Raw genomic sequence first — 24,211 nt, 5'->3', positions numbered from 1 at the left:
GAATTAGAGAACTGAAAGAGGGAGGAAAAGGCAGTCTGAAACAGAAAAGTTAGTAGATGTGCTTCAGGAATAATCAGGCGCCGCGGCCGCCGCCTAAAAATATGTGACACCAAAGAGGATTCTGGGATTTGTAGTTTTCCCGGGACGTTCGGGTGGAAGATGGCGGATTTACCTCAGCTGCGGAAACGCAGACGCTGTTTCCAGTTGCGCATGCGCCTCGGCCCCGCGAGCGCACCGCCCTCGGGTGGAGCTAGTGCTCAGGGCGTCCTCGTGCCTTTTCTTGGTGGCGGGAAACCTAGGTTGAGGTGTGAGGGGCTTGCGCAGTCGCTGCGGCAGCTGGTTCCGCCCATCGCCTTTAGGTCCTCCTTGCTCCTGAAGGTAGCCGGCTAGTTTCTGGTTGTAGGTGAAGGTGCTAGGCGCCGCCAGTCCTGGCACCCGTTGCCTGAGGAGAAACTTTCTCAGGGCGACAACCAGCCCTTCGCCCTTTTTCCTCAGAATCTGTCGCCCCCAAGAAACAGACAAAAAATAGCCCAGTCTCCTGGCGGGCACCAACGATATGAGTGAGAATAAGGATCACGGGGCCTCGGCGGGAGTGGGGGTGGAGGGGAGATTCCCTCATGGTGGGAGGAAGGAAGGGAGGGGACGGGGAAGAGAGAGGGGGACGTGTGGCTCAGGGACACCGACTTGAACCGCTATCCCTGAGAGAGAATAAGGGGTGAGGGAAGAGAGGAAAATGGGAGCGCCCCACAAATGGGAAGAACTTCTCCGCAAAACTTCTTCCCTTTGGATTGCAGGTGGATTTGGAATTGGGGCTTTTTTTTTTTTTTTTTTTTTTAAAGACTGTCTCGCTCTGTCGCCCAGGCTGGAGTGCAGTGGCGCAGTCTCGGCTCACTGCAACCCCCACCTCCCGGGTTCAAGCGATTCCCCTGCCTCAGCCTCCCGAGGAGCTGGGACTACAGGTGCCCGCCACTGTGCCCGGCTAATTTTGTATTTTTAGTGGAGACGGGGTTTCTCCATGTTGGCCAGGCTGGTCTCGAACTCCTGACCTTAGGTGATCCGCCCACCTTGGCCTCCCAAAATGCTAGGATTACAGGCACGCGCCACCGTGCTCGGCTGATTTTTTTTTTTGTATTTTTAGTAGAGACAAGGTTTCACCGTATTGGCCAGGCTGGTCCCGAACTCCTGACTTAAGGTGATCCACCCACCTCTTCTTTCTTGTTAAAAGTTTTAAATCGGGCTTGCTGAGCTTGTGCACAAACACGAAGGAAGCAAGCAAGGGAGGGAAGGGGGAGGAAGGAAGGAGGGAGGGAAGGAGAAGAGAGAGAGGGAGGGAGGAAAGGGAGGAGGGAGGGAGGAGGGGGAGGAAAGGGGAGGGAGGGAAGGAGAAGAGAGGGAGGGAAGGAGAAGAGAGAGAGAGGGAAGGAGAAGAGAGGGAGGGAGGAAAGGGGGGAGGGAGGGAGGAGGGGGAGGAAACGGGAGGGAGGGAAGGAGAAGAGAGGGAGGAAAGGGGGAAGGGAGGAGGGGGAGGGAGAAAGGGGAGGGAGGGAGAGGAAGGAAGAAGGAGGGGAAGCGGGGAAGGGAGGAGGGGGAGGGGGGTAGGAAGGAGAGGGGGAGGAAAGGGAAGGAGGAGGGGGAGAAAGATGGGGAGGAGGGAGGGAAGAGGGAGAGAGGGAGGAGGGCAAGGAAGGAGGGGGAGGGAGGGAAGGAGGGGGAGGAAGGGATGGAGGGACAAAGGGAGACAGAAGGAGGGAAGAAGGAAGAGAGGGAGGGAAGAGGGAGGAAGGAGTAAAGGAGGGAGAGAGGGAGGGAGAAAAAGTGAGAGGGAGGGAGGAAACTGCTATTAGTTAATTGAGTCATGAAAATAAGCAGGAGTCCACATACTGTTATTAATGCAAAAAGGAAGATCAGACTCTGGCTTAAGAAAGATTTGAAATATACTTTTTTTTTTTTTTTTTTTTTTGAGACGGAGTCTCACTCGTTTTGCCCAGGCTGGAGTGCAGTAGCACGATCTTGGCTCACTGCAACCTCCACCTCCTGGGTTCAAGTGATTCTCCTGCTTCAGCCTCCCAAGTAGCTGAGATTACAGGCGCCTGCCACCCCGCCGGCTAATTTTTGTATTTTAGTAGAGATGGGGTTTCACCATGTTGGTCAGGCTGGTCTTGAACTCCTGACCTTAGGTGATCCACCTGCCTTGGCCTCCCAAAGTGCTGGAATTACAGGCGTGAGCCACTGCGACCGGCTGAAATATACTCTTTAAATACCGCTTTTTTGAGGCTCAGGGAGTCTGGGTTAGAGGACAATGCTAAAGGGTTTACTTCTCTTAGACCAAGGATTTGAGGAACAATATAAGGGAGGGAATGATTGGATGGTTAGGAAGAGGAAATTTGGGAACACATTCTGAATGGTGTGTGGGGAGAGAGGATTACTGTTTATTTAAAAAAGTATTGGCAATACTGACAAGTTATTTCACTAGGTCAGTTCTCAAACTTTTTGGTTTGAGAACCCTTTTATACCCTTAAAATTTATGGAGGACTCCAAAGAGCTTTTATTTGGTTTGTATCTGTTGATACTAACATTTTAGAAATTAAAATTCAGAAACATTTAAAGTTTGATTAGAAATAACAATAATAAATACGTTAACCTAAACAGGTTTTTATGAAAAATACGTTATTGGCCTCCCAAATCCCAGCATTTTGGGAGGCCAAGGTGGGCGGATCACCTAAGGTCAGGAGTTTGAGACCAGCCTGGCCAACATGGAGAAACCCTGTCTCTACTAAAAATACAAAATTAGCCGGGCACAGTGGCGGGCGCCTGTTTAGGTTAACGTATTCTCCTAAACAAAAGAAAATTTAGCATGAAGAATGGTGGTGTTTTACATTTTTGCAAATCTCTTTCATGTCTGGCTTAATAGAAAACAACTGGGTTCTCATCTGTTTCTGCATTCAGTCTGTTGGGATATCTTGTTTTTGTAAAAGTACATGAGAAAATCCAGCTTAATACAGATAGGTAGTTGGAAAAGGGAGAGGGCCCCCTAGGATTTTGGGACTACACTTAGAACTGCTGAGTTAGGTGATTTCATCTCAAAATTTATGTGATGATTTTTAATGTTCTAAGTGAAATAAAACTCTTTTTTGAGATCCTCATTCACTTTCCCTTGGTTCCCTTTATTATTTCTAAGTTCTTTTTCCCTCCTTATTTACCCTCATTTCATATGTTGAGTGATGAGAATATGGTTTCTGGAACTGTACTGGTTCTTTTACATTCTTATTTAAAGCCTTTGCCCCTCTTATTAAAGCCTTCCCCCCAACCCCACACCCTGCCCCTCTTCATCTAAGGTAAGAAAAGAGAAATTAAAACCTCAAATTTTATTCCTGGGTCTACAGCCCCTAGTCATTTAGTAGCTGTACAGAAGAAAGTTAGTGGTATTTTATATTTTTATTAACTGTCTATATTTTTTTCTCTCTCTCTCTGAACCAGCTTTCAGTATTTGTTATTGTGAAAGAAGTTAATTCACCTGAAACAGAGGAGGGGCAACCTGAGTTATCAGAAAGTGACTTCCTGGCCTTCCCTTCTTTATTAATCAGGTTAGAGCTTTTGTTTGAAAGCAGTGTTATCACATGCACAGATTATACATATTATGTGATACTATGCATCACTGTTTATAGATTTATTACATCTTATTAACTCAACAACAGTGAACCACAATTCTATCTAGTTGGTTGGGGCTCCAGAAATATACTTTGGCCTAGGAAGATCTTTACAGGTTTAGATAAGGATTTGAACCTAAATACTGGAAATGTTTGCATTTTTAGGTTGGTCAAAATACTCTCTTTTAATTTTACTTAAAGAATTTAGGCCGGGCACGGTGCGTCATGCCTGTAATCCCAGCACTTTGGGAGGCTGAGGCAGGTGGATCATGAGGTCAGGAGATTGAGACTATCCTGGCCAACATGGTGAAACCCCGTCTCTACTAAAAATACGAAAATTAGCTGGGGGTGGTGGTGCACTCCTGTAATCCCAGCTACTCGGGAGGCTGAGGCAGGAGAATCGCTTGAACCTGGGAGGCAGAGGTTTCAGTGAGCCAAGATTGCACCACTGCACTCCAGCCTGGTGATAGAGCAAGACTGTGTCTCAAAAAAAAAAAAAATAATTTAAAATATTTTTTGAAGTGGCAACATTTATAGGTTTTAAAATGCCAAAGATAAATGAGGGAGTCCACCAAAAGCTTCCTTTCACTCTCATCTACCCAGTTCTACTCCCCAGAGGCATTTTGATCCATTTTTTTTCTCTTCCAGAGAAAATTTATGATTAACAAGCCTATTATACCAGACATATGTTTTTAAAAACTAAATATTGTCATCTGAAACACACTAATTTTCACTCTGCTTTTCTCACTTAGCATAGCCGTTGTAATTTAGACAGAGACTTCTTGTGATCTTTTTTGGAATTTTAAAGTCTAGGAAAAGATATATTTGTCATTTGTGGTCAAATTAATATTCTTTTTACAGCCTAATTTTACCCAGTCTTTTTTTTTTTTTTTTTTTTGAGACGGAGTTTTGCTCTTGTTGCCCAGGCTGGAGTGCAATGGCGCGATCTTGGCTCACTGCAACCTCCGCCTCCTGGGTGCAAGCGATTCTCCTGCCTCAGCCTCCCGAGTAGCTGGGATTACAGGTGCCCGCCACCACGCCCGGCTAATTTTTTGTATTTTTAGTAGAGAAGGGGTTTCGCCATGTTGAACAGGCTGGTCTCGAACTCCTGACCTCAGGTGATCCACTCGCTTCAGCCTCCCAAAGTGCTGGGATTACAGGTGTGAGCCACCATGCCTGGCCAATTTTATCCATTCATTACCTTCTATTTAGAATTATAATGAAGGAGATTAATTTGCTTGAGTGTTTCTCCCCAAAATTCCAACTTGCCTTTTTTTCTGGAGCAAATGTGTTTTGGGATTGGTGATGATGAGTTAAAATGGAAACAGCAAGAAAATGTGCCCCTTAATATAAAGGAAACGTCGTTGCTTTAGAACAGCACATCTGAATTATTCACATTTATAGAAGTGAGAAAAGGAAGAGAAAAATGCTAAAGGGTATTCACATTTAGCCATGCTGTGGCCACGCTGTCAAAACCTCAGTACCCTTTAAGTTTATCTTATGGTCTAGAGAGAGGAACCCTACACCTTGAACAAGTTTGGCCATTTAAGGTCTTAAAATTTTCTGATCCTTTAAAGGGAAGTGTATATGAACCAAATGATCCATTTTATGTCGCTTTTGGATTCTTTATAGTGGGGGATCACAGATTTAGAACAATGAGTTTCAGTTGCAGGGTTTTCAAACTGCTCAAAGCCAACAGCCAGAAACAAGATCACTGAGTAGAATAGATATGTTATTAGTAGAATTGAGAGGCAAAAGTCCTGGGTTCATCTAAGCTCAACAATATATTAACACTGAGTCTTTAGGAAAACCACTTAACCTCTGTTAGCATATTTTTTTCATCTGTAGAAAGGGGAGTTGGGGCTTTATTATCCCTAAAGGTCTTCCCAGAGATATGCTTTTTATAATGGTTATAAAAGTAAGAATGGCATATATCCCCTAAGCCTAAAGAAAACTGGGTGAAGGGCTGCAAGAAGTTAAGGTTAATAAAATAAAAGTTTTCTTCAGAAAGCTGGGTGGACACAGAATACTATGCAGCCATATAAAAGAACAAGATCATGTCCTTTGCAGCAACATGGATAGAGCTGGAGGCCGTTATCCTAAGTGAATTAACGCAGGAACAGAAAACCAAATACTGTATATTCTCACTTATAAAGTGGGAGCTCAACATTGCATACACATGGACACAAAGAAGGGAACAATAGACACTGGGGCCTACTTGAGGGTGGAGAGTGGGAGGAGGATGAGGACTGAAAAACTACCTATTGGGTACTATACTCACTACCTGTGAAACAAAATTATCTGTACACTAAATCCCATGACATGCAATTTACCCATGTAACAAACCTGCACATGTACCCCTTGAATGTAAAATAAAGGTTGGAAAGAAAAAATAAAAATAAAGCTGTGTGGAAATAATATCAGTAGTGGGAAAGTATAAATTGGAAAATAAAAATACTGGAATGTTCGCAGATGAGTCTTGGCACACTGGTGGGTCACGAATAGCTTGTGGCTGTGTAGATACTAATTTCTTCTTCAGCCTTTGGTGTGACTCTTCAGTTGCCTATGGCTGTGAGCAGCCTGGTCCTTTTACCCCCAGAGTACCTGGAAATGTCATTTTCTATGTGTTTCAGTATACGCTATTAATGTATGTTTTCTGTGTGTGCTGTGATAGCAAAATGGTGGTGAAGCACTGAATTAGACTGTTAGGATGTCGTGTAGCAGTTATTAGCACAAACTTTGAAATCAGACAGGTTCTAATCCTGATTTTACTACTTATCGATGACTTAATATCTTTAAATCCCTGTAAACCTGAATTTCCCCCAAGTGTAAAATGTTACCAATCTCATAGATCTGTTGTGAGAATTAAATGGAATGCTACATAAAGGGTAAAGAATATAGTCAGTGCTCAATAAGTGTTAGCCATTACCATTAGTCACAGTGTCAGTAGTAATCAAGAAACACATGATGTCAGGCCGGGTGTAGTGGCTCACGTCTGTAATCCCAGCACTTTGGGAGGCTGAGGCGGGCAGATCACCTGAGGTGGGGAGTTCAAGACCAGCCTGACCAATATGGAGAAACTCCGTCTCTACTAAAAATACAAAATTAGTCGGCGGTGGTGGCGCATGCCTGTAATCCCAGCTACTCGGGAGGCTGAGGCAGGAGAATCACTTGAACCCGGGAGGCGGAGGTTGCGGTGCACCGAGATCGCACCATTGCACTCCAGCCTGGGCAACAAGAGCAAAATTCCATCTCAAAAAAAAAAAAAAAAAAAAAACACATTGATGTTGTGTGGAACATCTGTGAGTAGATTGCTGAAGATGAACTATGAATATCAAGGCACTAATTTAATTTCTCATTATTAGGTGCTAAGGTAGAATAAGGAAAAAGATACTGAATTTTCTGGGAACCTCTACTGGTTATCAAATACTTCTGAGCTATGACTAGAGATTGGTAGAATCTAGTACATTTGAAAATTGATTGGACTGAGGATCTAAGAAAGGGAAAATAAACATTATAATGATGTTAAAAGTGGGGCTTCTCTATGCACAGAGACCTCTGAGGTCAGAGAATTACCAAATTATATGTGTGTTCTAAGTGTTTAGGAGAGGCTTATGAAATGAGGCTATCCCTCTGAAGAAAACTCTTAACTGCCAGGATTGTTCATACCCTACCATCACTGCTCTACTACTACCTATGCTTCTGGTACTACTACCATTTCTGCTGCCTGCCTTAGGTTGGACATGGTTCTAGGCACATAAAACACTAAGGATTGCTGCTAATATTTATTTGTTATTTAAATTTTTGAGTCAGGGTCTCAGTCTGTCACCTAGGCTGGGGTGCTGGGGCACAATTTTGGCTCACTGCAGCCTCCGCCTCCTGGGCTCAAGTGATCCTCCCACCTCAGCCTCCAGAGTAGCTGGGACTACAGGCGCATGCCACCACACTGGCTAATTTGTTTTATTTTTTGTAGAAACGAGGTTTTGCCGTGTTGCCCAGGCTGGTCTTGAACTCCTGGGCTGAAGTGATCTGCCTGCCATGGCCTCCCAAAGTGCCAGGATTACAGGTGTGAGCCACCACACCCAGCACTGATTGTTGCCGATCTTTAAAACAGTAACTCATTATTCCCTGGTGTGTAATTGGCACCACAGAGGAGGTCAAGAATGCAGAAACCTAGTTCAGAGGTCTGAAACAAAGAGTTTCTGAACCCAAGAAGACAGAAAGTTTAAAATCTTGTTTAATCAGAGTCATAGCAGTTAATTTCTTTTTTCTAACAGAGGCACACAAAGCTTAGTTTCTAAGCTGAATGATGACAACGTTGCAGAATAAAGAAGGTGAGTCAAGAGTGAGGGAGGTTCACTTCATACATTTCTCTCATTTTTCTCCTTTTGGACATCCTTTCCACCAAAGGATGGTACGGGTCCCTATATTCTGTGCCCACTCAGGTCAAATTACTGCTCTGCTAGATGCTTTGAAATAAATTTGACTTAAAAACAGTCCTGCTCGAGGAACATATAAACTCAGGGAGAGAAAAGGCATTTAAATACCTATCATAAAGTTGAATGTGGTAAATGCCACCAGTTATGTGCAGAGTATTAAGGAAGCTCAAAGAAAGATATACCTGGGAGGATCATTATAATTTTTATTGAGGAGGTGGCATAAGAGCTGTGAATAATTTATAGATTTTGACTAGTTTTTAAAAATTTGCTCTAATTTTCCATAACATTTTATCTAAAGTAAAAATGAGCAAATTATACAGTTTCACATTTGGATAACTCAGCTTCCTGCATGCTTGTATTTATCACCTTTGACTTAGTGGTTCCCAAACCTGGCAGTATATCAGAATCAACTAGCCTTGTAAAATTACAGATTGCTAGGCCTCTCATGTCAAACTACCTCATCAGCATCTCAGGGCTGAGGAGTGGAGTAAGCAGTGAGAGACCCAGGAATCTGAATTTGTTAAAAGCTCTCTCCATATCATTCTGTTATGGCTAGTCAAAGGGTAATGTTTGGCAATCTCTGTTAGACTGTACGTTTCATAAATTCCACTTGATCACATTTCTTTCAGAATGTGGAAAGGGACCAAAGAGAATCTTTGCCCCACCTGCACAAAAATCTTACAGCCTATTACCTTGTAGCCCTAACTCCCCCAAGGAGGAGACCCCGGGGATCAGTTCCCCAGAGACAGAGGCCAGGATAAGCCTGCCAAAGGCCAGTTTAAAGAAGAAAGAGGAAAAAGCAACCATGAAGAATGTTCCAAGCAGGGAACAGGAGAAAAAAAGAAAGGCACAAATCAACAAGCAAGCAGAGAAGAAAGAAAAGGTACCAGTCATAGTGGTGGGCTCTGGTAGATTTTCTCATACCTTACCCCTGGCTCAGGCTAGACAAACAGAGTCTTTTCACACTGGGGAAATTCACCCTAGAGTTTCAGGTTTGTATTCCTTTTTGAGGGCTTCCTTTTTTTTTTTCTCAAAGAGGTCAAAAATGTTTTGATGAAAGAATTGAGCACAGGAAATAATGGGATGAGGTGGGTTAGAGGTGGGGATAGAAGTAGACAGAGACATTATACACTTTTCTCTTTCCTTTGACTCCTTTATTCCCAGGAGATCTGGGATATAGTTCATGGCCTCCTTAGGTATGCTGACTGCATGCCTTCCGTCTTATAAACTTACTGCCTCATCTGAAGGAGGCTTCCCTGACTGTTCAGAGGGGAAAACTATGGAAAGATAAGTGGTTTTCCTCCCCTACCCTTGTCTCTGCAGGAAAAATCAAGTCTTACCAATGCAGAATTTGAGGAGATTGTCCAGACTGTTCTGCAGAAGTCCCTTCAGGAGTGCTTGGGTATGGCATGTAGTAAGAGAAAAAGGGTTTCAGTTAAGCAGTGACTGTTACCTGAGAGGGAGAGTTAAGTCTGACAGCTTCTCTCTTTCTCTCCCATCTTCTAAATAAGGTAATATTAGATGAGATTTCAACATATTTTAAAAATACTTCATCATCTGTCAACAGGACTATAGCTAAACCACCTTAGATAAAGGGTACATATTTTTAGAAAAAGTGGATTACATTGACTTCAGAATTTATATATAGTCTTAACTAAATTTTCAAGCCATTATGGGATTTTTGTTGTTATTTATTTACTTATTTATTATTATTATTTTTTTTTGAGATGGAATCTTGTTCTGTCACCCAGTCTGGAGGGCAGTGATATGATCTCAGCTCACTGCAGCATCTGCCTCCCAGGTTCAAGTGATTCCCCTGCCTCAGCCTCTTGAGTAGCTGGGATTACAGGCGCCCACCACCACGCCTGGCTAATTTTTGTATTTTTAGTAGAGGCAAGGTTTCACCAGGCTGGCCAGGCTGGTCTCGAACTCTTGACCTCAAGTGATCTGCCCACCTCAGCCTCTCAGTGCTGGGATTACATGTGTAAGCCACTGCACCCAGCCTGTTGTTTTAATTTTTACTTTTTGTAGAGATGAGGTCTTGCTATGTTGCCCAGGCTGGTCTTGAACTCATGGCTGCAAACGATTCTCCCATTTCAGCCTCCCAAAGTGTTGGGATTGTAGACGTGAGCTACAGTGCCTGGCCCTAAATTTTTAAAATGCAGTTAAAATTCGTTTCCATGTATTTACAAACAACTTCAAATAAGATAAAATTGTTTTCCCTAGATTTGAAAAACTTAGCGTACATACCCTTGCAAATTTCAGTTTCTAATACCGATTTTGCATGTGGTTAGAGATTTAGTTTTTGGAATAAAGAACGCAGTGAGGGAGGCCAGGTGCAGTGGCTCATGCCTGTAATCCCAGCACTTTGGGAGGCCAAGGCGGGTGGATCACTTGAGGTCAGGAGTTCAAGACCAGCCTGCCCAACATGGTGAAACCCCGTCTCTACTAAAAATATAAAAATTAGCCAGGCGTGGTGGCGTGCACCTCTAGTCCCAGCTACTCAGGAGGCTGAGGCATGAGAATCGCTTGAACCTGGGAGGCGGAAGTTGCAGTGAGCCGAGATTTTGCCACTTCACTCCAGCCTGGGCGACAGAGCAAGACTCTGTCTCAAAAAAAACCCAAAAAACAAAAACCAAAAACCAAAAAACCAAAAACCTCTATGAAGGCTTTTCCATAAGTTCATGAGGCTGAAGAGAACAGTCTGACATTTCAGCCATTCTTAGGTATACTTCTATTCCTAGGCGTTTGAGCAACAAATGATATAAAATACAGTACATATAATTTTTTTTTTTTTTTAGACGGAGTCTCACTCTGTTGCCCAGGCTAGAGTGCAGTGGCATGATCTTGGCTCACTGCAACTTCCGCCTCCCAGGTTCAAGAAATTCTCCTGCCTCAGCCTCCCGAGAAGCTGGGACTGCAGGTGCACGCCACCGTGCCTGGCAAGTTTTTTGTATTTTAGTAGAGACAGGGTTTCACCATGTTGCCCAGGCTGGTCTTGAACTCCTGAGGTTTGGCATTCCACCCACCTCGGCCTCCCAAAGTGTTAGGATTACAGGCGTGAGCCACCATGCCTGGCCTATAATTTTTTTATGTACACAAAATTATCATTACGTGGCCATCCTGGAATGAGGCAGATCGATCTGGAAAGGCTTGCAGAAAGATACATATTTGTAGTTTTTCCTGAAAATTTAAATATTTAAAGTTCTGTGATATGACAGGTAGGCTCTTTCAGGCTACAGGGAGAAGACACTTTAGAGAAAATGTTAGGGAATAATAGAGTGGCTTTTTCGTTTTTTTGCTTCTCTGCTTATAGTATTTTGTTTTGGGAGGGATGGGATCTGGCCTTGATTTTGCAGAGACTTCTTGTGCCCAGCCCGTAGTATCTACCCAATCAGACAAGGAGCCAGGAATTACTGCTTCTGCTACTGATACTGATAATGCTAATGGGTAAGTTTATTTCAGTGAGGCAAGTTGAACACAGAATGGACTACACATTCATGGTCAGTCAGTCAATCTATCTGTCTGTCTATCTGGTCATTTATCATATTTCTTTTCTTTTTTTTTTTTTTGAGACAGAGTCTCGCTCTGTCGCCCAGGCTGGAGTACAGTGGCGTGATCTTAGCTCACTGCAACCTCTGCCTCCTGGGTTCAAGCAATTCTCCTGCTTCAGCCTCTTGAGTAGCTGGGATTACAGGCACCTGCCACCACACCCGGCTAATTTTTATACTTTTTAGTAGAGACGGGGTTCACCATATCAGCCAGGTTGGTCTCGAACTCCTGACCTTGTGATCCACCCGCCTTGGCCTCCCAAAGTGCTGGGATTACAGGTGTGAGCCACCGGGCCCAGCCCATTTATCATATTTCTATAGATTTCTCTCAGCTCAGGAAAGATACCTGTTTGAGTTGGGAAAAATAGGCAAGTAGATGGATGAAATGGCCTCAGGAGGTCTTAGAGAGCTTAGGATTCATCTGTCTTCCTTTTACTCGGGTTTTTTCAAAAGAAGAGTTCTGCAATTGCTCTATTTTTACCTTTCATTAAAATAAAACCTCATTTTCAGAGAGGAGGTACCACATACTCAAGAGATTTCAGTGTCTTGGGAAGGTGAAGCTGCCCCTGAGATAAGGACATCTAAGTTAGGCCAGCCAGATCCTGCACCCTCTAAGAAGAAATCCAATAGACTCACCTTAAGCAAAAGAAAGAAGGAAGCTCGTAAGTACAGTCAGATATACTTTGAAGCCTGGCTCAAGTACTTGCTCCAGGAAATTAGGGAATGGGACCATGGGCAGGCTGAGAATTTTCAGCCCAAGACTTGAGACTATTAGGCTGTGATTCTTCTTCCTTCTTTCACTGACCTTTACTATCTACAAAGATTGTCTTCTTCATCTCCCCACCTCACGTTTTCTTTTTTCTTCCCAGAAGATGAGAAGGTGGAGAAAACTCAAGGTGGACATGAGCACAGACAGGAAGACCAACTAAAGGAAACAGTTCAGGATCATTCTCAGATCAGGGACCAGCAAAAAGGAGAGATAAGTGGTTTTGGTGAGTTCAGCTGGTTTGGCAAACCTACTTGGCCTGAAAATTTGAAATAGAGCAGAGAGGCAGGGTTAGGATGTTAGAGGAAACTCTGCAAAGAATATAGTCAATCTCTCACAGCTGCTTGTTGCAGAATATGCTGCCGAGAGAATGATTTCATTCATTCAGTCATTTATTCACATAATCCATAGTTGTTGGGTGCCTACTGTGTACAAAGCATTTTAGATGTTTCCCAGGAAGAAAATGAAGATGTGGTAAGAAAGGTAATAGTTTGAGGTAATGTGGTAAAAAAGGTAATAGAAGATGTGGTAAGAAAGGTAATAGAAAAATCAGGAGTGGTATTATAGATCCCAGGGGAGGAGAGAATTTAAAGAAAGAGGGATGCTCAGCCATGTCGAATGCCATCGTAAAGAAATCAAAGAGGATAAACATAAGCTCAAGGACATCACAATTAGGAAGCCATTAGCGGTTTGGTTATAGCTACTGAAAGAGTTGATAAGCGTGAATGGCAGCTTATATAGCTGGTTGAAGAGTAGACACTTTTTCAATTAGTTTAGATAGGGAAAGTAAGAGGGAGAAAATGGTAGATAAAAAGGAATGGAGGCTGGGCATGGTGGCTCATGCTTGTAATCCCAGCTCTGTGGGATGCCGAGGTGGGTGGATCACAAGGTCAGGAGTTCAAGACCAGCCTGACCAATATGGTGAAACCCCATCTCTACTGAAAATACAAAAATTAGCTGGGCATGGTGGCATGCGCCTGTAGTCTCAGTTACTTGGAGGCTGAGGCAGGAGAATCGCTTGAACCCAGGAGACGGAGGTTGCAGTGAGCCAAGATTGTGCCACTGCACTCCAGCCTGGGCAACAAAGGGAGACTCTGTCTAAAAAAAAAAAAAAAAAAAAAAAAAAAAAAAAAGAATGGGTACAGAGTTGAGGGAGGGGTTTTTTGTTTTGTTTCGTTTTGAGATAGAGTCTTGCTCTGTCGCCAGGCTGGAGTGCAGTGGCGCGATCTCCACTCACTGCAACCTTCGCCTCCCGGATTCAAGCGATTCTCCTGCCTCAACCTCCCGAGTAGCTCGGACTACAGGCATGCGCCACCACGCCCAGCTAATTTTTGTATTTTTAGTAGAGACGGGGTTTCACCATGTTGGCCAGGATAGTCTTGATCTCTTGACCTTGTGATCTGCCCGCTTCGGCCTCCTAAAGTGTTGGGATTACAGGTGTAAGCCACCGTGCCCAGCCTGATAATGGTAAATTTTATGACAAGAAATAAAATAGATCATACAATATACTAGTGTGTTCAAAAATTCAAAAATACCAAGGCAGGAGGATCACTTGAGACCAGGAGTTTGAGACCAGCTTGGGCAACACAGTGAGACCCTCATCTCTACAAGAAAAAAAAAATTAGCTGTATGTAGTGGTAGTGCCTGTAGTCCTAGCTGTTCAAGAGGCTGAGGTGGGAGGATCTCTTGATCCCAGGAATTGGAGGCTGCAGTGAGCGATGATTGTGCCACTGCCCTCCAGCCTTGGTGACAGAGCAAGACCCTGTCTCTAAAAAACTAAATAAATAGACAACAATCTAAACAGGCTTGTACCAAACAAAAACAAAAACCCCAAAACAAAACATAATACAAAAAGACAGAACAAGTTCCAAGTTTAAGAAACAGTGGAATAAAAAGTTACGTAGTGTCTATTCTGTATGTGTACATATATGTGGTTTTGGTTGTGGAAGCATAATATAGTTTGCACATACTTGGAAGAAAACTCCAAGACTATGCAGGCACCAAACAAGGTAGTTCAGGTCAATAAACCATTCCTCTTGTTATAATGACATAGTAACATAAGGCACTGAGGTATAAGTCTAATTTGAACAACCAGGTGGCCTGGAGTTCAGACTACCCGAAGGGACTTTCTAGGTAGAGTCAAAAAGGAAACTAAAAGGTTTTTTCTTTTGGTTTTATGTGACTATATAAACTCAGATGTGCTTGTTGAGAACTTTTGGTGTACTGCAGACCCCACTGACCTGATCTCTGGTTAGCTCAAATAAATTGGTGTCATTAGATTTGTGTTGCTCTGTCTCCTGTACTCAGAATTACTGTAAGAGGCCTGGCGCAGTGGCTCACACCTGTAATCTTAGCACTTTGGGAGGCTGAGGCAGGAAGCTTGCTTGAGTCCAGACTAGCCTGGGTAACATAGTGAGACCCCCGTCTCTATAAAAAAGAAAAAAAAAGTGAATTTATATTAAAAAAGAAATGGAAAAAAAAGAATTACTGCATGGACTAGATCTTAGGCTGGCAGATGAGGTTTCACCCTCTAGGTGATTGTGAGTTGAATTGTGATTGTAGTGGATTTATTAGCCTCCTGCTATAAATAAACCATTCTTCCCGTTTCTTACAGTTGCCAAGGAGAGGTGAGTGCTCCTGAAGTAGGAAGGAGTATTTAATGAATACAATTTGCATTAAGTACAGAGAAGGAAAAGAGCAGTGTGTCATGAGAGGAAGTAAGATTGGGCTGGTCAGGGAGTGCATTTCTAAGGAAACAGTATTTTAGCTGAAACCTGAAGGCAGAGTAGAAGTTATCCAAGTGAAGAAAGAGTTTTAGGTAGGGTAAAGTGTGGTATGTTCCAGATACTAAAAGAAAGCCAGTGTGATTGCGGAGCTCAGAGAGCAAGGGGAGGCAAGTTGGGAACGTGGCTCTGGATAACTGGAAAGAGGGAGGCAGTGGCTAGGTCAAAGACCATGTACAGAGTGAACATTTTATCCTAAGTGCAGGGGGAATCCACTGGTGGGTTTTAACCAGGGAAGTGACATCTTCACATTAATGTTTTAAAAGGATCCTTTGGTGATTAATTGGAGATGGAGTATGGGGAGAAAACAAGAATAGACCAGTTAAGAAGTTAGTATTAGGATTAGGTATTAGGCTTTGATTAAGATGATGGCTGAGCACAGTGGTTTACACCTGTAATCCCAGCACTTTGGGAGGCAGAGGCAGGAAGATCACTTGAGCCCAGGAGTTTGAGGTTGCAGTGAGCTATGTTCATACCACATCACTCCAGCATGGGTAACAGAGCAAGACCCTGTCTCAAAAAAATATATATTTAAAAAATAAGGCTGGGCGTGGTGGCTCATGCCTGTAATTCCAGCACTTTGGGAGGCCGAGGCGGGTGGATCACGAGGTCAGGAGATCAAGACCATCCTGGCTAACATGGTGAAACCCCGTCTCTACTAAAAATACAAAAAATTAGCTGGGTGTGGTAGCGGGCGCCTGTAGTCCCAGCTATTCGGGAGGCTGAGGCAGGAGAATGGTGTGAACCCAGGAGGCAGAGCTTGCAGTGAGTGGAGATCGTGCCACTGCACTCCAGCCTGGGCGACAGAGTGAGACTCCGTCTCAAAAAAAAAAAAAAAAAAAAAAATGGATTAGGATGATCAAAGTAGAGAAAGAGAAAAGTGGATGGTTTTAAGGTATGTTTTGGAGGTAAAATTGTTAGAAGTTGGTAATGAATTAGATACTGGAAGGTTGGAGCAGGAGAAGGTATGTCAAGGATGATTGGTTTCTGGCTTGAACAGTTATGTGAAGGGAGATGGGAAAGAGCGGAGGAAGAAAAAATTTGTAGGATAAGATCAAGCATTCAGGTTTGGGTACATTTAGGTTTGAGATCCTTGTGAGACATCCAAATAGAGATGTCAAAGAGCAAGGCGGCTTAGGAATCTCGAGCTCAGAACAGAGGCTGTAAGTAGACAGCTGTGTTCTGTCAGGTATGAAAATAGATTTCAAAGCCATGGGAATGGGTGAGCTTGCCTCAGGAGAAAGTGTATCATGGGGAGAGAAAGCCCATGATTGGGCTTTGGGACCCCTGACATTTAGAGATTGAAGAACGAAGAGAACCCAGCAAAGGAGACTGAGGGGGAAGCTGCCAGTAAAATCAGGGGGAGGGGGACAGGAGAATGAGACATCACAGAACCCAGGAAACTAGTGTTTCAAGAATGAGTGGTCAAGTGAAATCCTCTTAACATGTGTCTGTGACATCAGTCTTCATGATCATAGAGCCACATCCGGGCATCAAACACAGTTTTCCAGAGCACATTATCTTCTCCTTTAGGTTACTTGAACTTTTAAAAAAGTACAATGTTCTTGTCAAAAATATTATTCCAAGCCATAAATTTCCAGTTCCATATCATTATAGTGATTTTTTCCTACTCATTTTCTTACGAGTACTCACTGCTTTCACAGCTAACAATTTGTATTATTATTGATCTGTATTAATATATATGACTCCTGGCCTCTCCTCCTACTCTTTTTTTCTAGTCTTGCTAGCTCACCTCTGTAAACATCCAAAACTACTATTGGCAACTGTCATTTCAGACTAACATATTAGTCCCAACCAGTACTTTGTTCTTCAAGATAAGGTAATTGAGGCTGGGCATGGTGGCTCACCCCTGTAATCCCAGCACTTTGGCAGGCTGAGGAGGGTGGATCACTTGAGCCCAGGAGTTCAAGACCAGCCTGGGCAACATGGCGAAACCCTGCCTCTGTCAATAAATACAAAAAATTTTCTGGGTGTGGTGGTGCATGCCTGTAGTCTCAGCTACTTGGGAGGCTGAAGTGGGAGGATCACTGGAACCTGGGAAGTGGAGGCTGCAGTGACCCGAGATTGTGCCACCGCACTTGAGCCTGGGCAACAGAGCGAGACTGTGTTTCAAAAAAAAAAAAAAGTAATTGCGAAAGTGATCTCTTATATGTGATATTTTGAAAAGACCCAAATGCAAGTCACCTTCTTTTCTGAGGGTTGATTCTGGAGGGATGGGATTAGGAGCCATCCTTTATGATCAGGTATTTAAGGTAAAATTTGGCAGTAGGAGAGAGTGAACTTACTGGAGAAATATGTTGGTTGATAATGTTAAATAGTGAATATATAGCGATACCTATGTGTCTGTTATGTGATTTTTCTCTGTCAACTCAATTGCTTGAGTGTAGGCTCAGAAAAGGTGGAGAGGGTTCATTCCGGTTGGTGTTTTGCCACCTGGGTGGGAAGAACGACAGTGGGAAAGGGAGCTGAAGGTGTCTACAAGAGAATCCAAGTAAATGTCAAGTAATCAAACCAGAGTGGAACAGAGTGAAGAATGAAAGTTGCTTCCAGATGGAGAGGATGGTAGTGGGCAGTGGGTTGGAGAGCTAGATAAAATGAAAGTTGCTATAGGAGTCTTTGAGCAAGTGAGGTGGAAGACGGGGCATTTTTGTAGATAGGATGTTTGGATGAGTGGCTCAGAGGGTGTGCAGTTCCTGCAGATGACTGGGTGGGGCATGCAGGAGTGGGAGTGGGTTCCAGAGGTGACATGAAGAAAAAAGTCAAGGGACTGAAATAATGGGGTGCTGTATGAGGAGTTCCTGTGGATGTAGAGGTCATTTGGAATGAAGGCAGGAGGTGGAGAGAAGACTGAATCAGATACCAGCATCTCTACAAGGGAGATGAGAGGTGAGGATAGTCCCATGGCATAGACCTCAAGGGAGGAAGTTTTTATAAGAGTTGGAGAGTAGTAGCAATGGGGCAATGATAATGCCAGCCTGACTTTCTGTCCCAAGAGACATGGGGAGTGTGAGAGGAGCTGACTCCACTTACAGGGTTGCAGGTGGGGGTGGTTTAGGTGGGGCAGTGTCATTAGTGGGTCTCCAGGCTTCAGAAAGGAGATAGAAGTTCAGATTTGAGGTTGAGGATGTGTGGACTTTTGTTGCTCGAGTCAATGGACTTTCCAAGACCACAATGGAAGAGTTTTGGTGGGAGAGAGGAGAGGCTGAGGGACATGGGTCAGCTTAGGAGAGGTGGGGGTCTGGAAGGTAATGGATAAAAGGAAGGCTTGGCCTTTGAGCAGGGCCCAAAGTTAATAGTTGATGGAGAAGTGATAGGCTTAGACCTGTGTCTTTTGGAGAAGAGTGAACTCAGACACTGTTGGTCCTAAAGTTTGCAACTTGGTGATTTGGTGACAGGTAAATCAGTTGAGATTTGGATAAGAACTCTGGATGTTGTGCACAAAAGAGATGCAGGTTAGCCCTTCAAAAGAACTTTTCAGTAGTGTCATGCCAGCAGAGAACAAGGCACTATCTGGAAAGATGCCAGACAACCTTTCAATTTAAGAACTGTCAATACAAGAAACATTCCTTTCAGCCTTGGGGCAGGGAGACATGGTAGCCTAGTACAGGAAAAAGATCAAGGCATGAGACTTGAGTTCTAAGTTCAGCTCTATCGCCAAGTTAGCTAATCCTCAGCAAGCCAGTTACCTCTTTGAGCCTTGGTTTCCCTCTTATAAGTCAGGGATCAGGCTGGTTGATCTCTAATGTCTCTCTGGCTATGTCATTCTGGGAGTTGGGAGGGTTATCCTGATTTTAGTTGGATTAAAGAAGGAAGAGCATATTTTTAAGTCTCTTATTTCATTTTTTTCCTCTCACAGGTCAATGTCTGGTCTGGGTCCAGTGTTCCTTCCCAAACTGTGGGAAATGGAGGCGGCTGTGTGGGAATATTGACCCCTCAGTTCTCCCAGATAATTGGTCCTGTGATCAGAACACAGGTAGAAAAGACTGGAAATGTTTTCATTCACGTTTTATTGTTCCTCCCTTTCTTTCTCTGCACTTATCCTTTAGATTAAATACTACGTAAATATAGTTAGCACTCAGTGGATCCTTGTAGTGCTTGGGAGAGAGGAAGGATCTGCCTCTCATATGGAGATGAATCTGGGCAGAAAAGGCTGGAGGAAGATGTCCTGCAAAGTGATCTTGTTGGGGAGGGGCCTGGAATCTAAATACATGAGCATTGGTCTGCCCCTGTCAATCCTGATTAAAATATTGGTATTGGGTTGGTGGATAGGGAGGGATATAGGATATATCGGGGAAAACAGACGACAGAGATCTGGTGCGCTTAGAATTCTAGGCTGTTTGGAACTAGTTGGAAGAGATGATGATGATCTTGTCCAGCCCAATTATTTTACAGATGAGAAAACAGAGTCTCAGAGAAATTATTCTTATGGTGCTCCATAGACAGGAGCACAGTCAGACACGCGGGCATGCAAGCAGGAGTGTGGAATCTCTTTCTGGAGTATGAGGAGGCACCATTCCTACTGCCTCCAGCTGTATTTCAGCTGGTTCCAGCTGCATTTCCTCCATGGGTCTTTATTCTTCCTCTGTGCTGATCTCCCAGGTGCCCCTTTGGTCCCACCTGCTGCATATACCAATTTCCTTCTTGTTCTCTCCCCAGCCCTCATCCAGCTCTTTCTCTTAAAGAGTCTCTTCCTGTCCTTTCATTCCTTCTCTCTTTCAGCAGATGTGCAGTATAATCGCTGTGATATTCCTGAGGAGACCTGGACAGGGCTTGAGAGTGATGTGGCCTATGCCTCCTACATCCCAGGATCCATCATCTGGGCCAAGCAATACGGTTACCCCTGGTAGGGCATTATGACACAGTCAGATCATCTTCACAAATTTGGGAGAGGTAGATTCAAGCAGGGGTGGAAGCAAATGGAAAACATCTGTAATTGAAATGGTTCTGGCCTTAGAAAGAGCATGGGGTGAGAGAAAAGATAAAGTACCAAGCCTGGAGGCTTTGAAAGAGTGTGTTTTCTGGAGGTTTCAGCATGGAGGTGATGGCTCCCTGGAAAAAAGGGTCTGATAGTGCTACCCCAACTAGTAGAAAGAAGAGGGTGGATCTGAGGCATTTAAAAATATTGAGATTGGCCAGGCGCAGTGGCTCACACCTGTAATCCCAGCACTTTGGGAGGCCAAGGCAGGCAGATCACCTGAGACCACAAGTTTGAGACCAGCCTGGCCAACATGGTGAAATCCCGTCCCTACTAAAAATAGAAAAATCAGCCAGACGCGGTGGCGCATGCCTGTAGTCCCAGCTACTCAGGACGCTGAGGCAGTAGAATCACTTGAATCCGGGAAGCAGAGGTTGCAGTGAACCAAGATTGCACCACTGCACTCCAGTCTGGGCGACAGAGTGAGTCCCCATCTCAAAAATAAATAAAAATATTGAGATTGAGAGAGACAAAGTAAAGGGAACAAGGAAAAGTGGGATAGTTTCTTCTTTGGAGATGTCTCTAGTCGAAGATTTTGTTCTTAGGATTGTGGATGGCTCAGAAGGGTAAGATACCTTCACTAGGTTTATTCTGAGCTCCTGTGTGCATCGATGGAAGTCACTTTCTCATGAGTCATTCAGTAGTGACCACTAGAGGGAGATGATGGAAGGGGAATCTATTTTTTGGATCCTTTTTTTGCAAAGCATACTGCTGGCTGAGCGCAGTGACTCACGCTTGTAATCCCAGCACTTTGGGAGGTTGAGGTAGGAGGATTGCTTGAACCCAGGAGTTTGAGATCAGTCCTGGCTATATAGTGAGACCCCATCTCTGCAAAAAATAAAATAAACAGCTGGGTATGGTGGCATGTGCCTGTAGTCCCAGCTACTCAGGAGGCTGAGGTGGGAGGATCACTTGCGCCTGGGAGATCAAAGCTGCAGTGAGCCATGGTTGTAACACTGCACTCCAGCCTGGGTGATAGAGTGAGACCTTGTCTCAGAAAAAAAATCATACTGCTCTTCTCTGTGCATGTACATTGATGAAGTTGTGTTCTGTTCATCTAACCCCTTCTCTTCTGTCCCCTACACCCAACTATCTTCTCCAGGTGGCCAGGCATGATAGAATCTGATCCTGACTTAGGGGAATATTTTCTTTTTACTTCCCATCTTGATTCCCTGCCGGTGAGTTTCCTGGTTCAGGGTAAGAAGGAGCTCAGGCCAAAGTAATGAACAAATCCATCCTCACAGACGTACAGATAAGAGACATGGACATAGCCAGCAGACACAAGTGAAAAGAGACACTTAACTAGGATGACAAACACAGAGATAAGTGCTCACACATATAATAGAAACAAACTTGTATCTAATTAAATATTTATCCACTGTCAGGGCATTAGTGGTTTTGATAAATACTCTTTGGCTAGGATTCCTGAGGTTAGAATGGAAGAACAATTGGAACGAGGGTAGGGTAGATGAGTCAGGCTTTGAAGGGAGTATGTGAGGCCCAGCACCTCCTTCCGGGTGAATTCCCATTCTCCCAATCTGTTCTGGCTAGAGGAGAAAAGCAGGGAGCAGGACAGGAGTCCATAACAGGATCATCTTTTATTTCAGTCTAAGTACCATGTGACGTTTTTTGGAGAAACAGTTTCTCGTGCATGGATCCCAGTCAACATGCTAAAGAACTTCCAGGAGCTGTCCCTGGAGCTATCAGTCATGGTGAGCACATCTTGGGGTTCTGTTGTGATACAGAGAAAACAAAATCTTCCTTTTCTTAAACCTCATTTTCTCCCAGGGTAAGCCATGTCGGGAGAAAGTTCTGTGTCTGACCAGGTGTGCCAAGGGTGAGGTAGTAATTCATGAAGGACTCTTCTTGCTCCCAGGACTGCAGCAGGGCAATTATTTTTTTCAGTCCCCTTCCCTGCCTACAGATTGGGGGCCATTCTGAAGATGAGGTTTTTTCTACAGTTTAGCCAAAGCAGGTGTGGCAGAAATGAGGGCACAGATTAACTCAGGATTTCTCAGTCTCAGCACTATTGGCATTTCGGGCGAGATAATTTTTGGTTGTGGAGGGCTGTCCTGTGCATCGTGGGATGTTTAGCAACATCCCCAGGCTCCAGCGGCATCTAACCAGTAGCAGCCCCCACCTCCCCCCTGCCCATGGTTGTGACAACCAAAAAATTATCTCCAGCCATTGCCAGGTGCCTTCTGGGGGGCACAGTCTACCCGGTTGAGAACCATTGGGTTAGCACCATCATATTTCCTCCCTGTAGTCACTTTGGGTTTGACCAGCCTTGCAATTGAGCAGAGGCTCAATGGCTCAGGGGCCTTAGAAAATCAAGCAATGAGTATTAAATCAACAGCTGGATCTAAAGGAACTTGTCAGAAGCTTCAAAGTGAAATCACCTGGGCTCCTATAATCCTGTTTTCAAATTTCCATGGGATTCACTTTGGAGAGGACACCAAAATGTTGGTTGAAAATATTGCTAGGGCCAGGTGTGCTGGCTCACACCTGTAATCCCAGCACTTTGGGAGGCCGAGGTGGGCAGATCGCCTGAGCTCAGGAGTTTGAGACCACCTGGCAACATGGTGAAACCCCGTCTCTACTAAAATACAAAAAATTTGCTGGGCATGGTGGTGTGTGCCTGTAGTCCCAGCAGGAGGCTGAGGCACAAGAATTGCTTGAACCAGGGAGGTGGAGGATGCAGTGAGCTGAGATTGCACCACTGCACTCCAGCCTGGGTGACAGAGTGAGACTGTCTCCAAACATATACATATACATACTTAGGAATTGGTAAGACGTCTATTAGACGGAAGGGGGGGTGTTATGTCCGATCCCTAAATATTAAGAATAGGAGTATCGTATCAATACTAGGAACTGGAAATAAATGTTGTAGTCGAAGAGAATGTCAGATGGGTAGCAGTATGCTGAGGTCACTTCTCTAATATTTATTAGTGACTCTAATCTTTCTTTTTTTTTTCTTTTTGAGATGGAGTCTCGCTCTGTCCCCCAGGCTGGAGTTCAGTAGTGTGATCTCGGCTCACTGCAACCTCTGCCTCCTGGGTTCAAGCAGTTCTCTGCCTCACCCTCCCGAGGAGCTGGAGTTACAGGCGCCCACCGCCATGTCCAACTAATTTTTGTATTTTTATTAGAGACAGGGTTTCACCATCTTGGCCAGGCTGGTGTTGAACTCCTGACCTCGTGATCTACCTGACTCGGCCTCCCAAAGTGCTGGGATTACAGGTGTGAGCCACCGCACCTGGCCATGACTCTAATCTTTAAGTCAATATTTATCATTGGCTCTAATCTTCTATTTCAGAAAAAGCGCAGAAATGACTGCAGCCAGAAACTGGGGGTGGCCCTGATGATGGCTCAAGAGGCAGAACAGATCAGCATTCAGGTGGGAGGGTGTTCAGACCACGCCCATTCCTTTCCCTACTCTTGGACAAGGGGGATTCTTTCTCAGTCCAGACAAAGATGGTTTGTGCTAGGGGCCATCCTACCTCTATATTTCACTTCAGGTTTCAGATATAAGTGCCCTAACCTCTCTTTTCTGTGGAGTCAGTTTTTATGCTCAAATTCTGTTGGTGGGGGTAGGATAGAGAGTAAAAAACAGTGAAAATTTCCCCTCCAAATTTCCCTTATTTGTTGAATTAGAAACAAACTGGAAATAGAGATTATAATTAGTTAATCTCCATAAAAAGTCAGATAAGCCTAATGTGTAATTTCAAGTGAAAATAGTATGGAAAATGAGGGCTGGGCAGGGGGTTCACGCCTGTAATCCTAGCACTTTGGGAGGCCAAGGCAGGTGTATCCATTGAGTCCAGGAGTTCAAGACCAGCCTAGGCAACACGGCAAAACCCCATCTCTGCAAAAAATACAAAATTAGCCAGGCATGGTGGTGCATGCCTGCAGTCCCACATACTTGGGAGGCTAAGGCAGGAGGATCATTTGAGCCAGGGATGGGGAGGTTGCAGTGAGTAAAGATTGTACCACTGCACTCCAGCCTGGGTGACAGAGCAAGACCCTGTCTCA

General features: G+C 44.3%; 1 protein-coding gene across 41 annotated transcripts in view; it reads left to right on the top strand.

The window, feature by feature from the left end:
• Positions 1-24,211, top strand: part of ZCWPW1 (zinc finger CW-type and PWWP domain containing 1) — a 28,431-nt gene that overhangs the window by 705 nt on the left and 3,515 nt on the right. For 3 of the 41 annotated variants that reach the window (XM_008965442.5, XM_008965446.5, XM_003812921.5), the window contains exons 2-13: positions 3,478-3,584; positions 7,925-7,981; positions 8,716-8,969; positions 9,410-9,488; positions 11,419-11,536; positions 12,148-12,299; positions 12,507-12,629; positions 19,064-19,180; positions 19,930-20,050; positions 21,285-21,360; positions 21,790-21,894; positions 23,496-23,576. In XM_008965442.5, coding sequence (XP_008963690.3) covers positions 7,954-7,981; positions 8,716-8,969; positions 9,410-9,488; positions 11,419-11,536; positions 12,148-12,299; positions 12,507-12,629; positions 19,064-19,180; positions 19,930-20,050; positions 21,285-21,360; positions 21,790-21,894; positions 23,496-23,576 — 1,254 coding nt within the window. In that variant the 5' untranslated portion in view covers positions 3,478-3,584; positions 7,925-7,953. Of the gene's footprint in view, positions 1-17; positions 561-3,477; positions 3,585-7,924; positions 7,982-8,715; positions 8,970-9,409; positions 9,489-11,418; positions 11,537-12,147; positions 12,300-12,506; positions 12,630-19,063; positions 19,181-19,926; positions 20,051-21,284; positions 21,361-21,789; positions 21,895-23,495; positions 23,577-24,211 lie in introns of those variants that run through there. The other 38 variants (XM_063606047.1, XM_063606029.1, XM_063606048.1 and 35 more) reach the window with 33 other exon arrangements.

This window comes from Pan paniscus, chromosome 6 (assembly GCF_029289425.2).
Source record: "Pan paniscus chromosome 6, NHGRI_mPanPan1-v2.0_pri, whole genome shotgun sequence".
In the NCBI taxonomy this organism is placed as follows: Eukaryota; Metazoa; Chordata; class Mammalia; order Primates; family Hominidae; genus Pan; species Pan paniscus.
The sequence above is the reverse complement of the archived record's forward strand: the minus strand, read 5'-3'. Positions and strand labels throughout refer to the sequence as shown.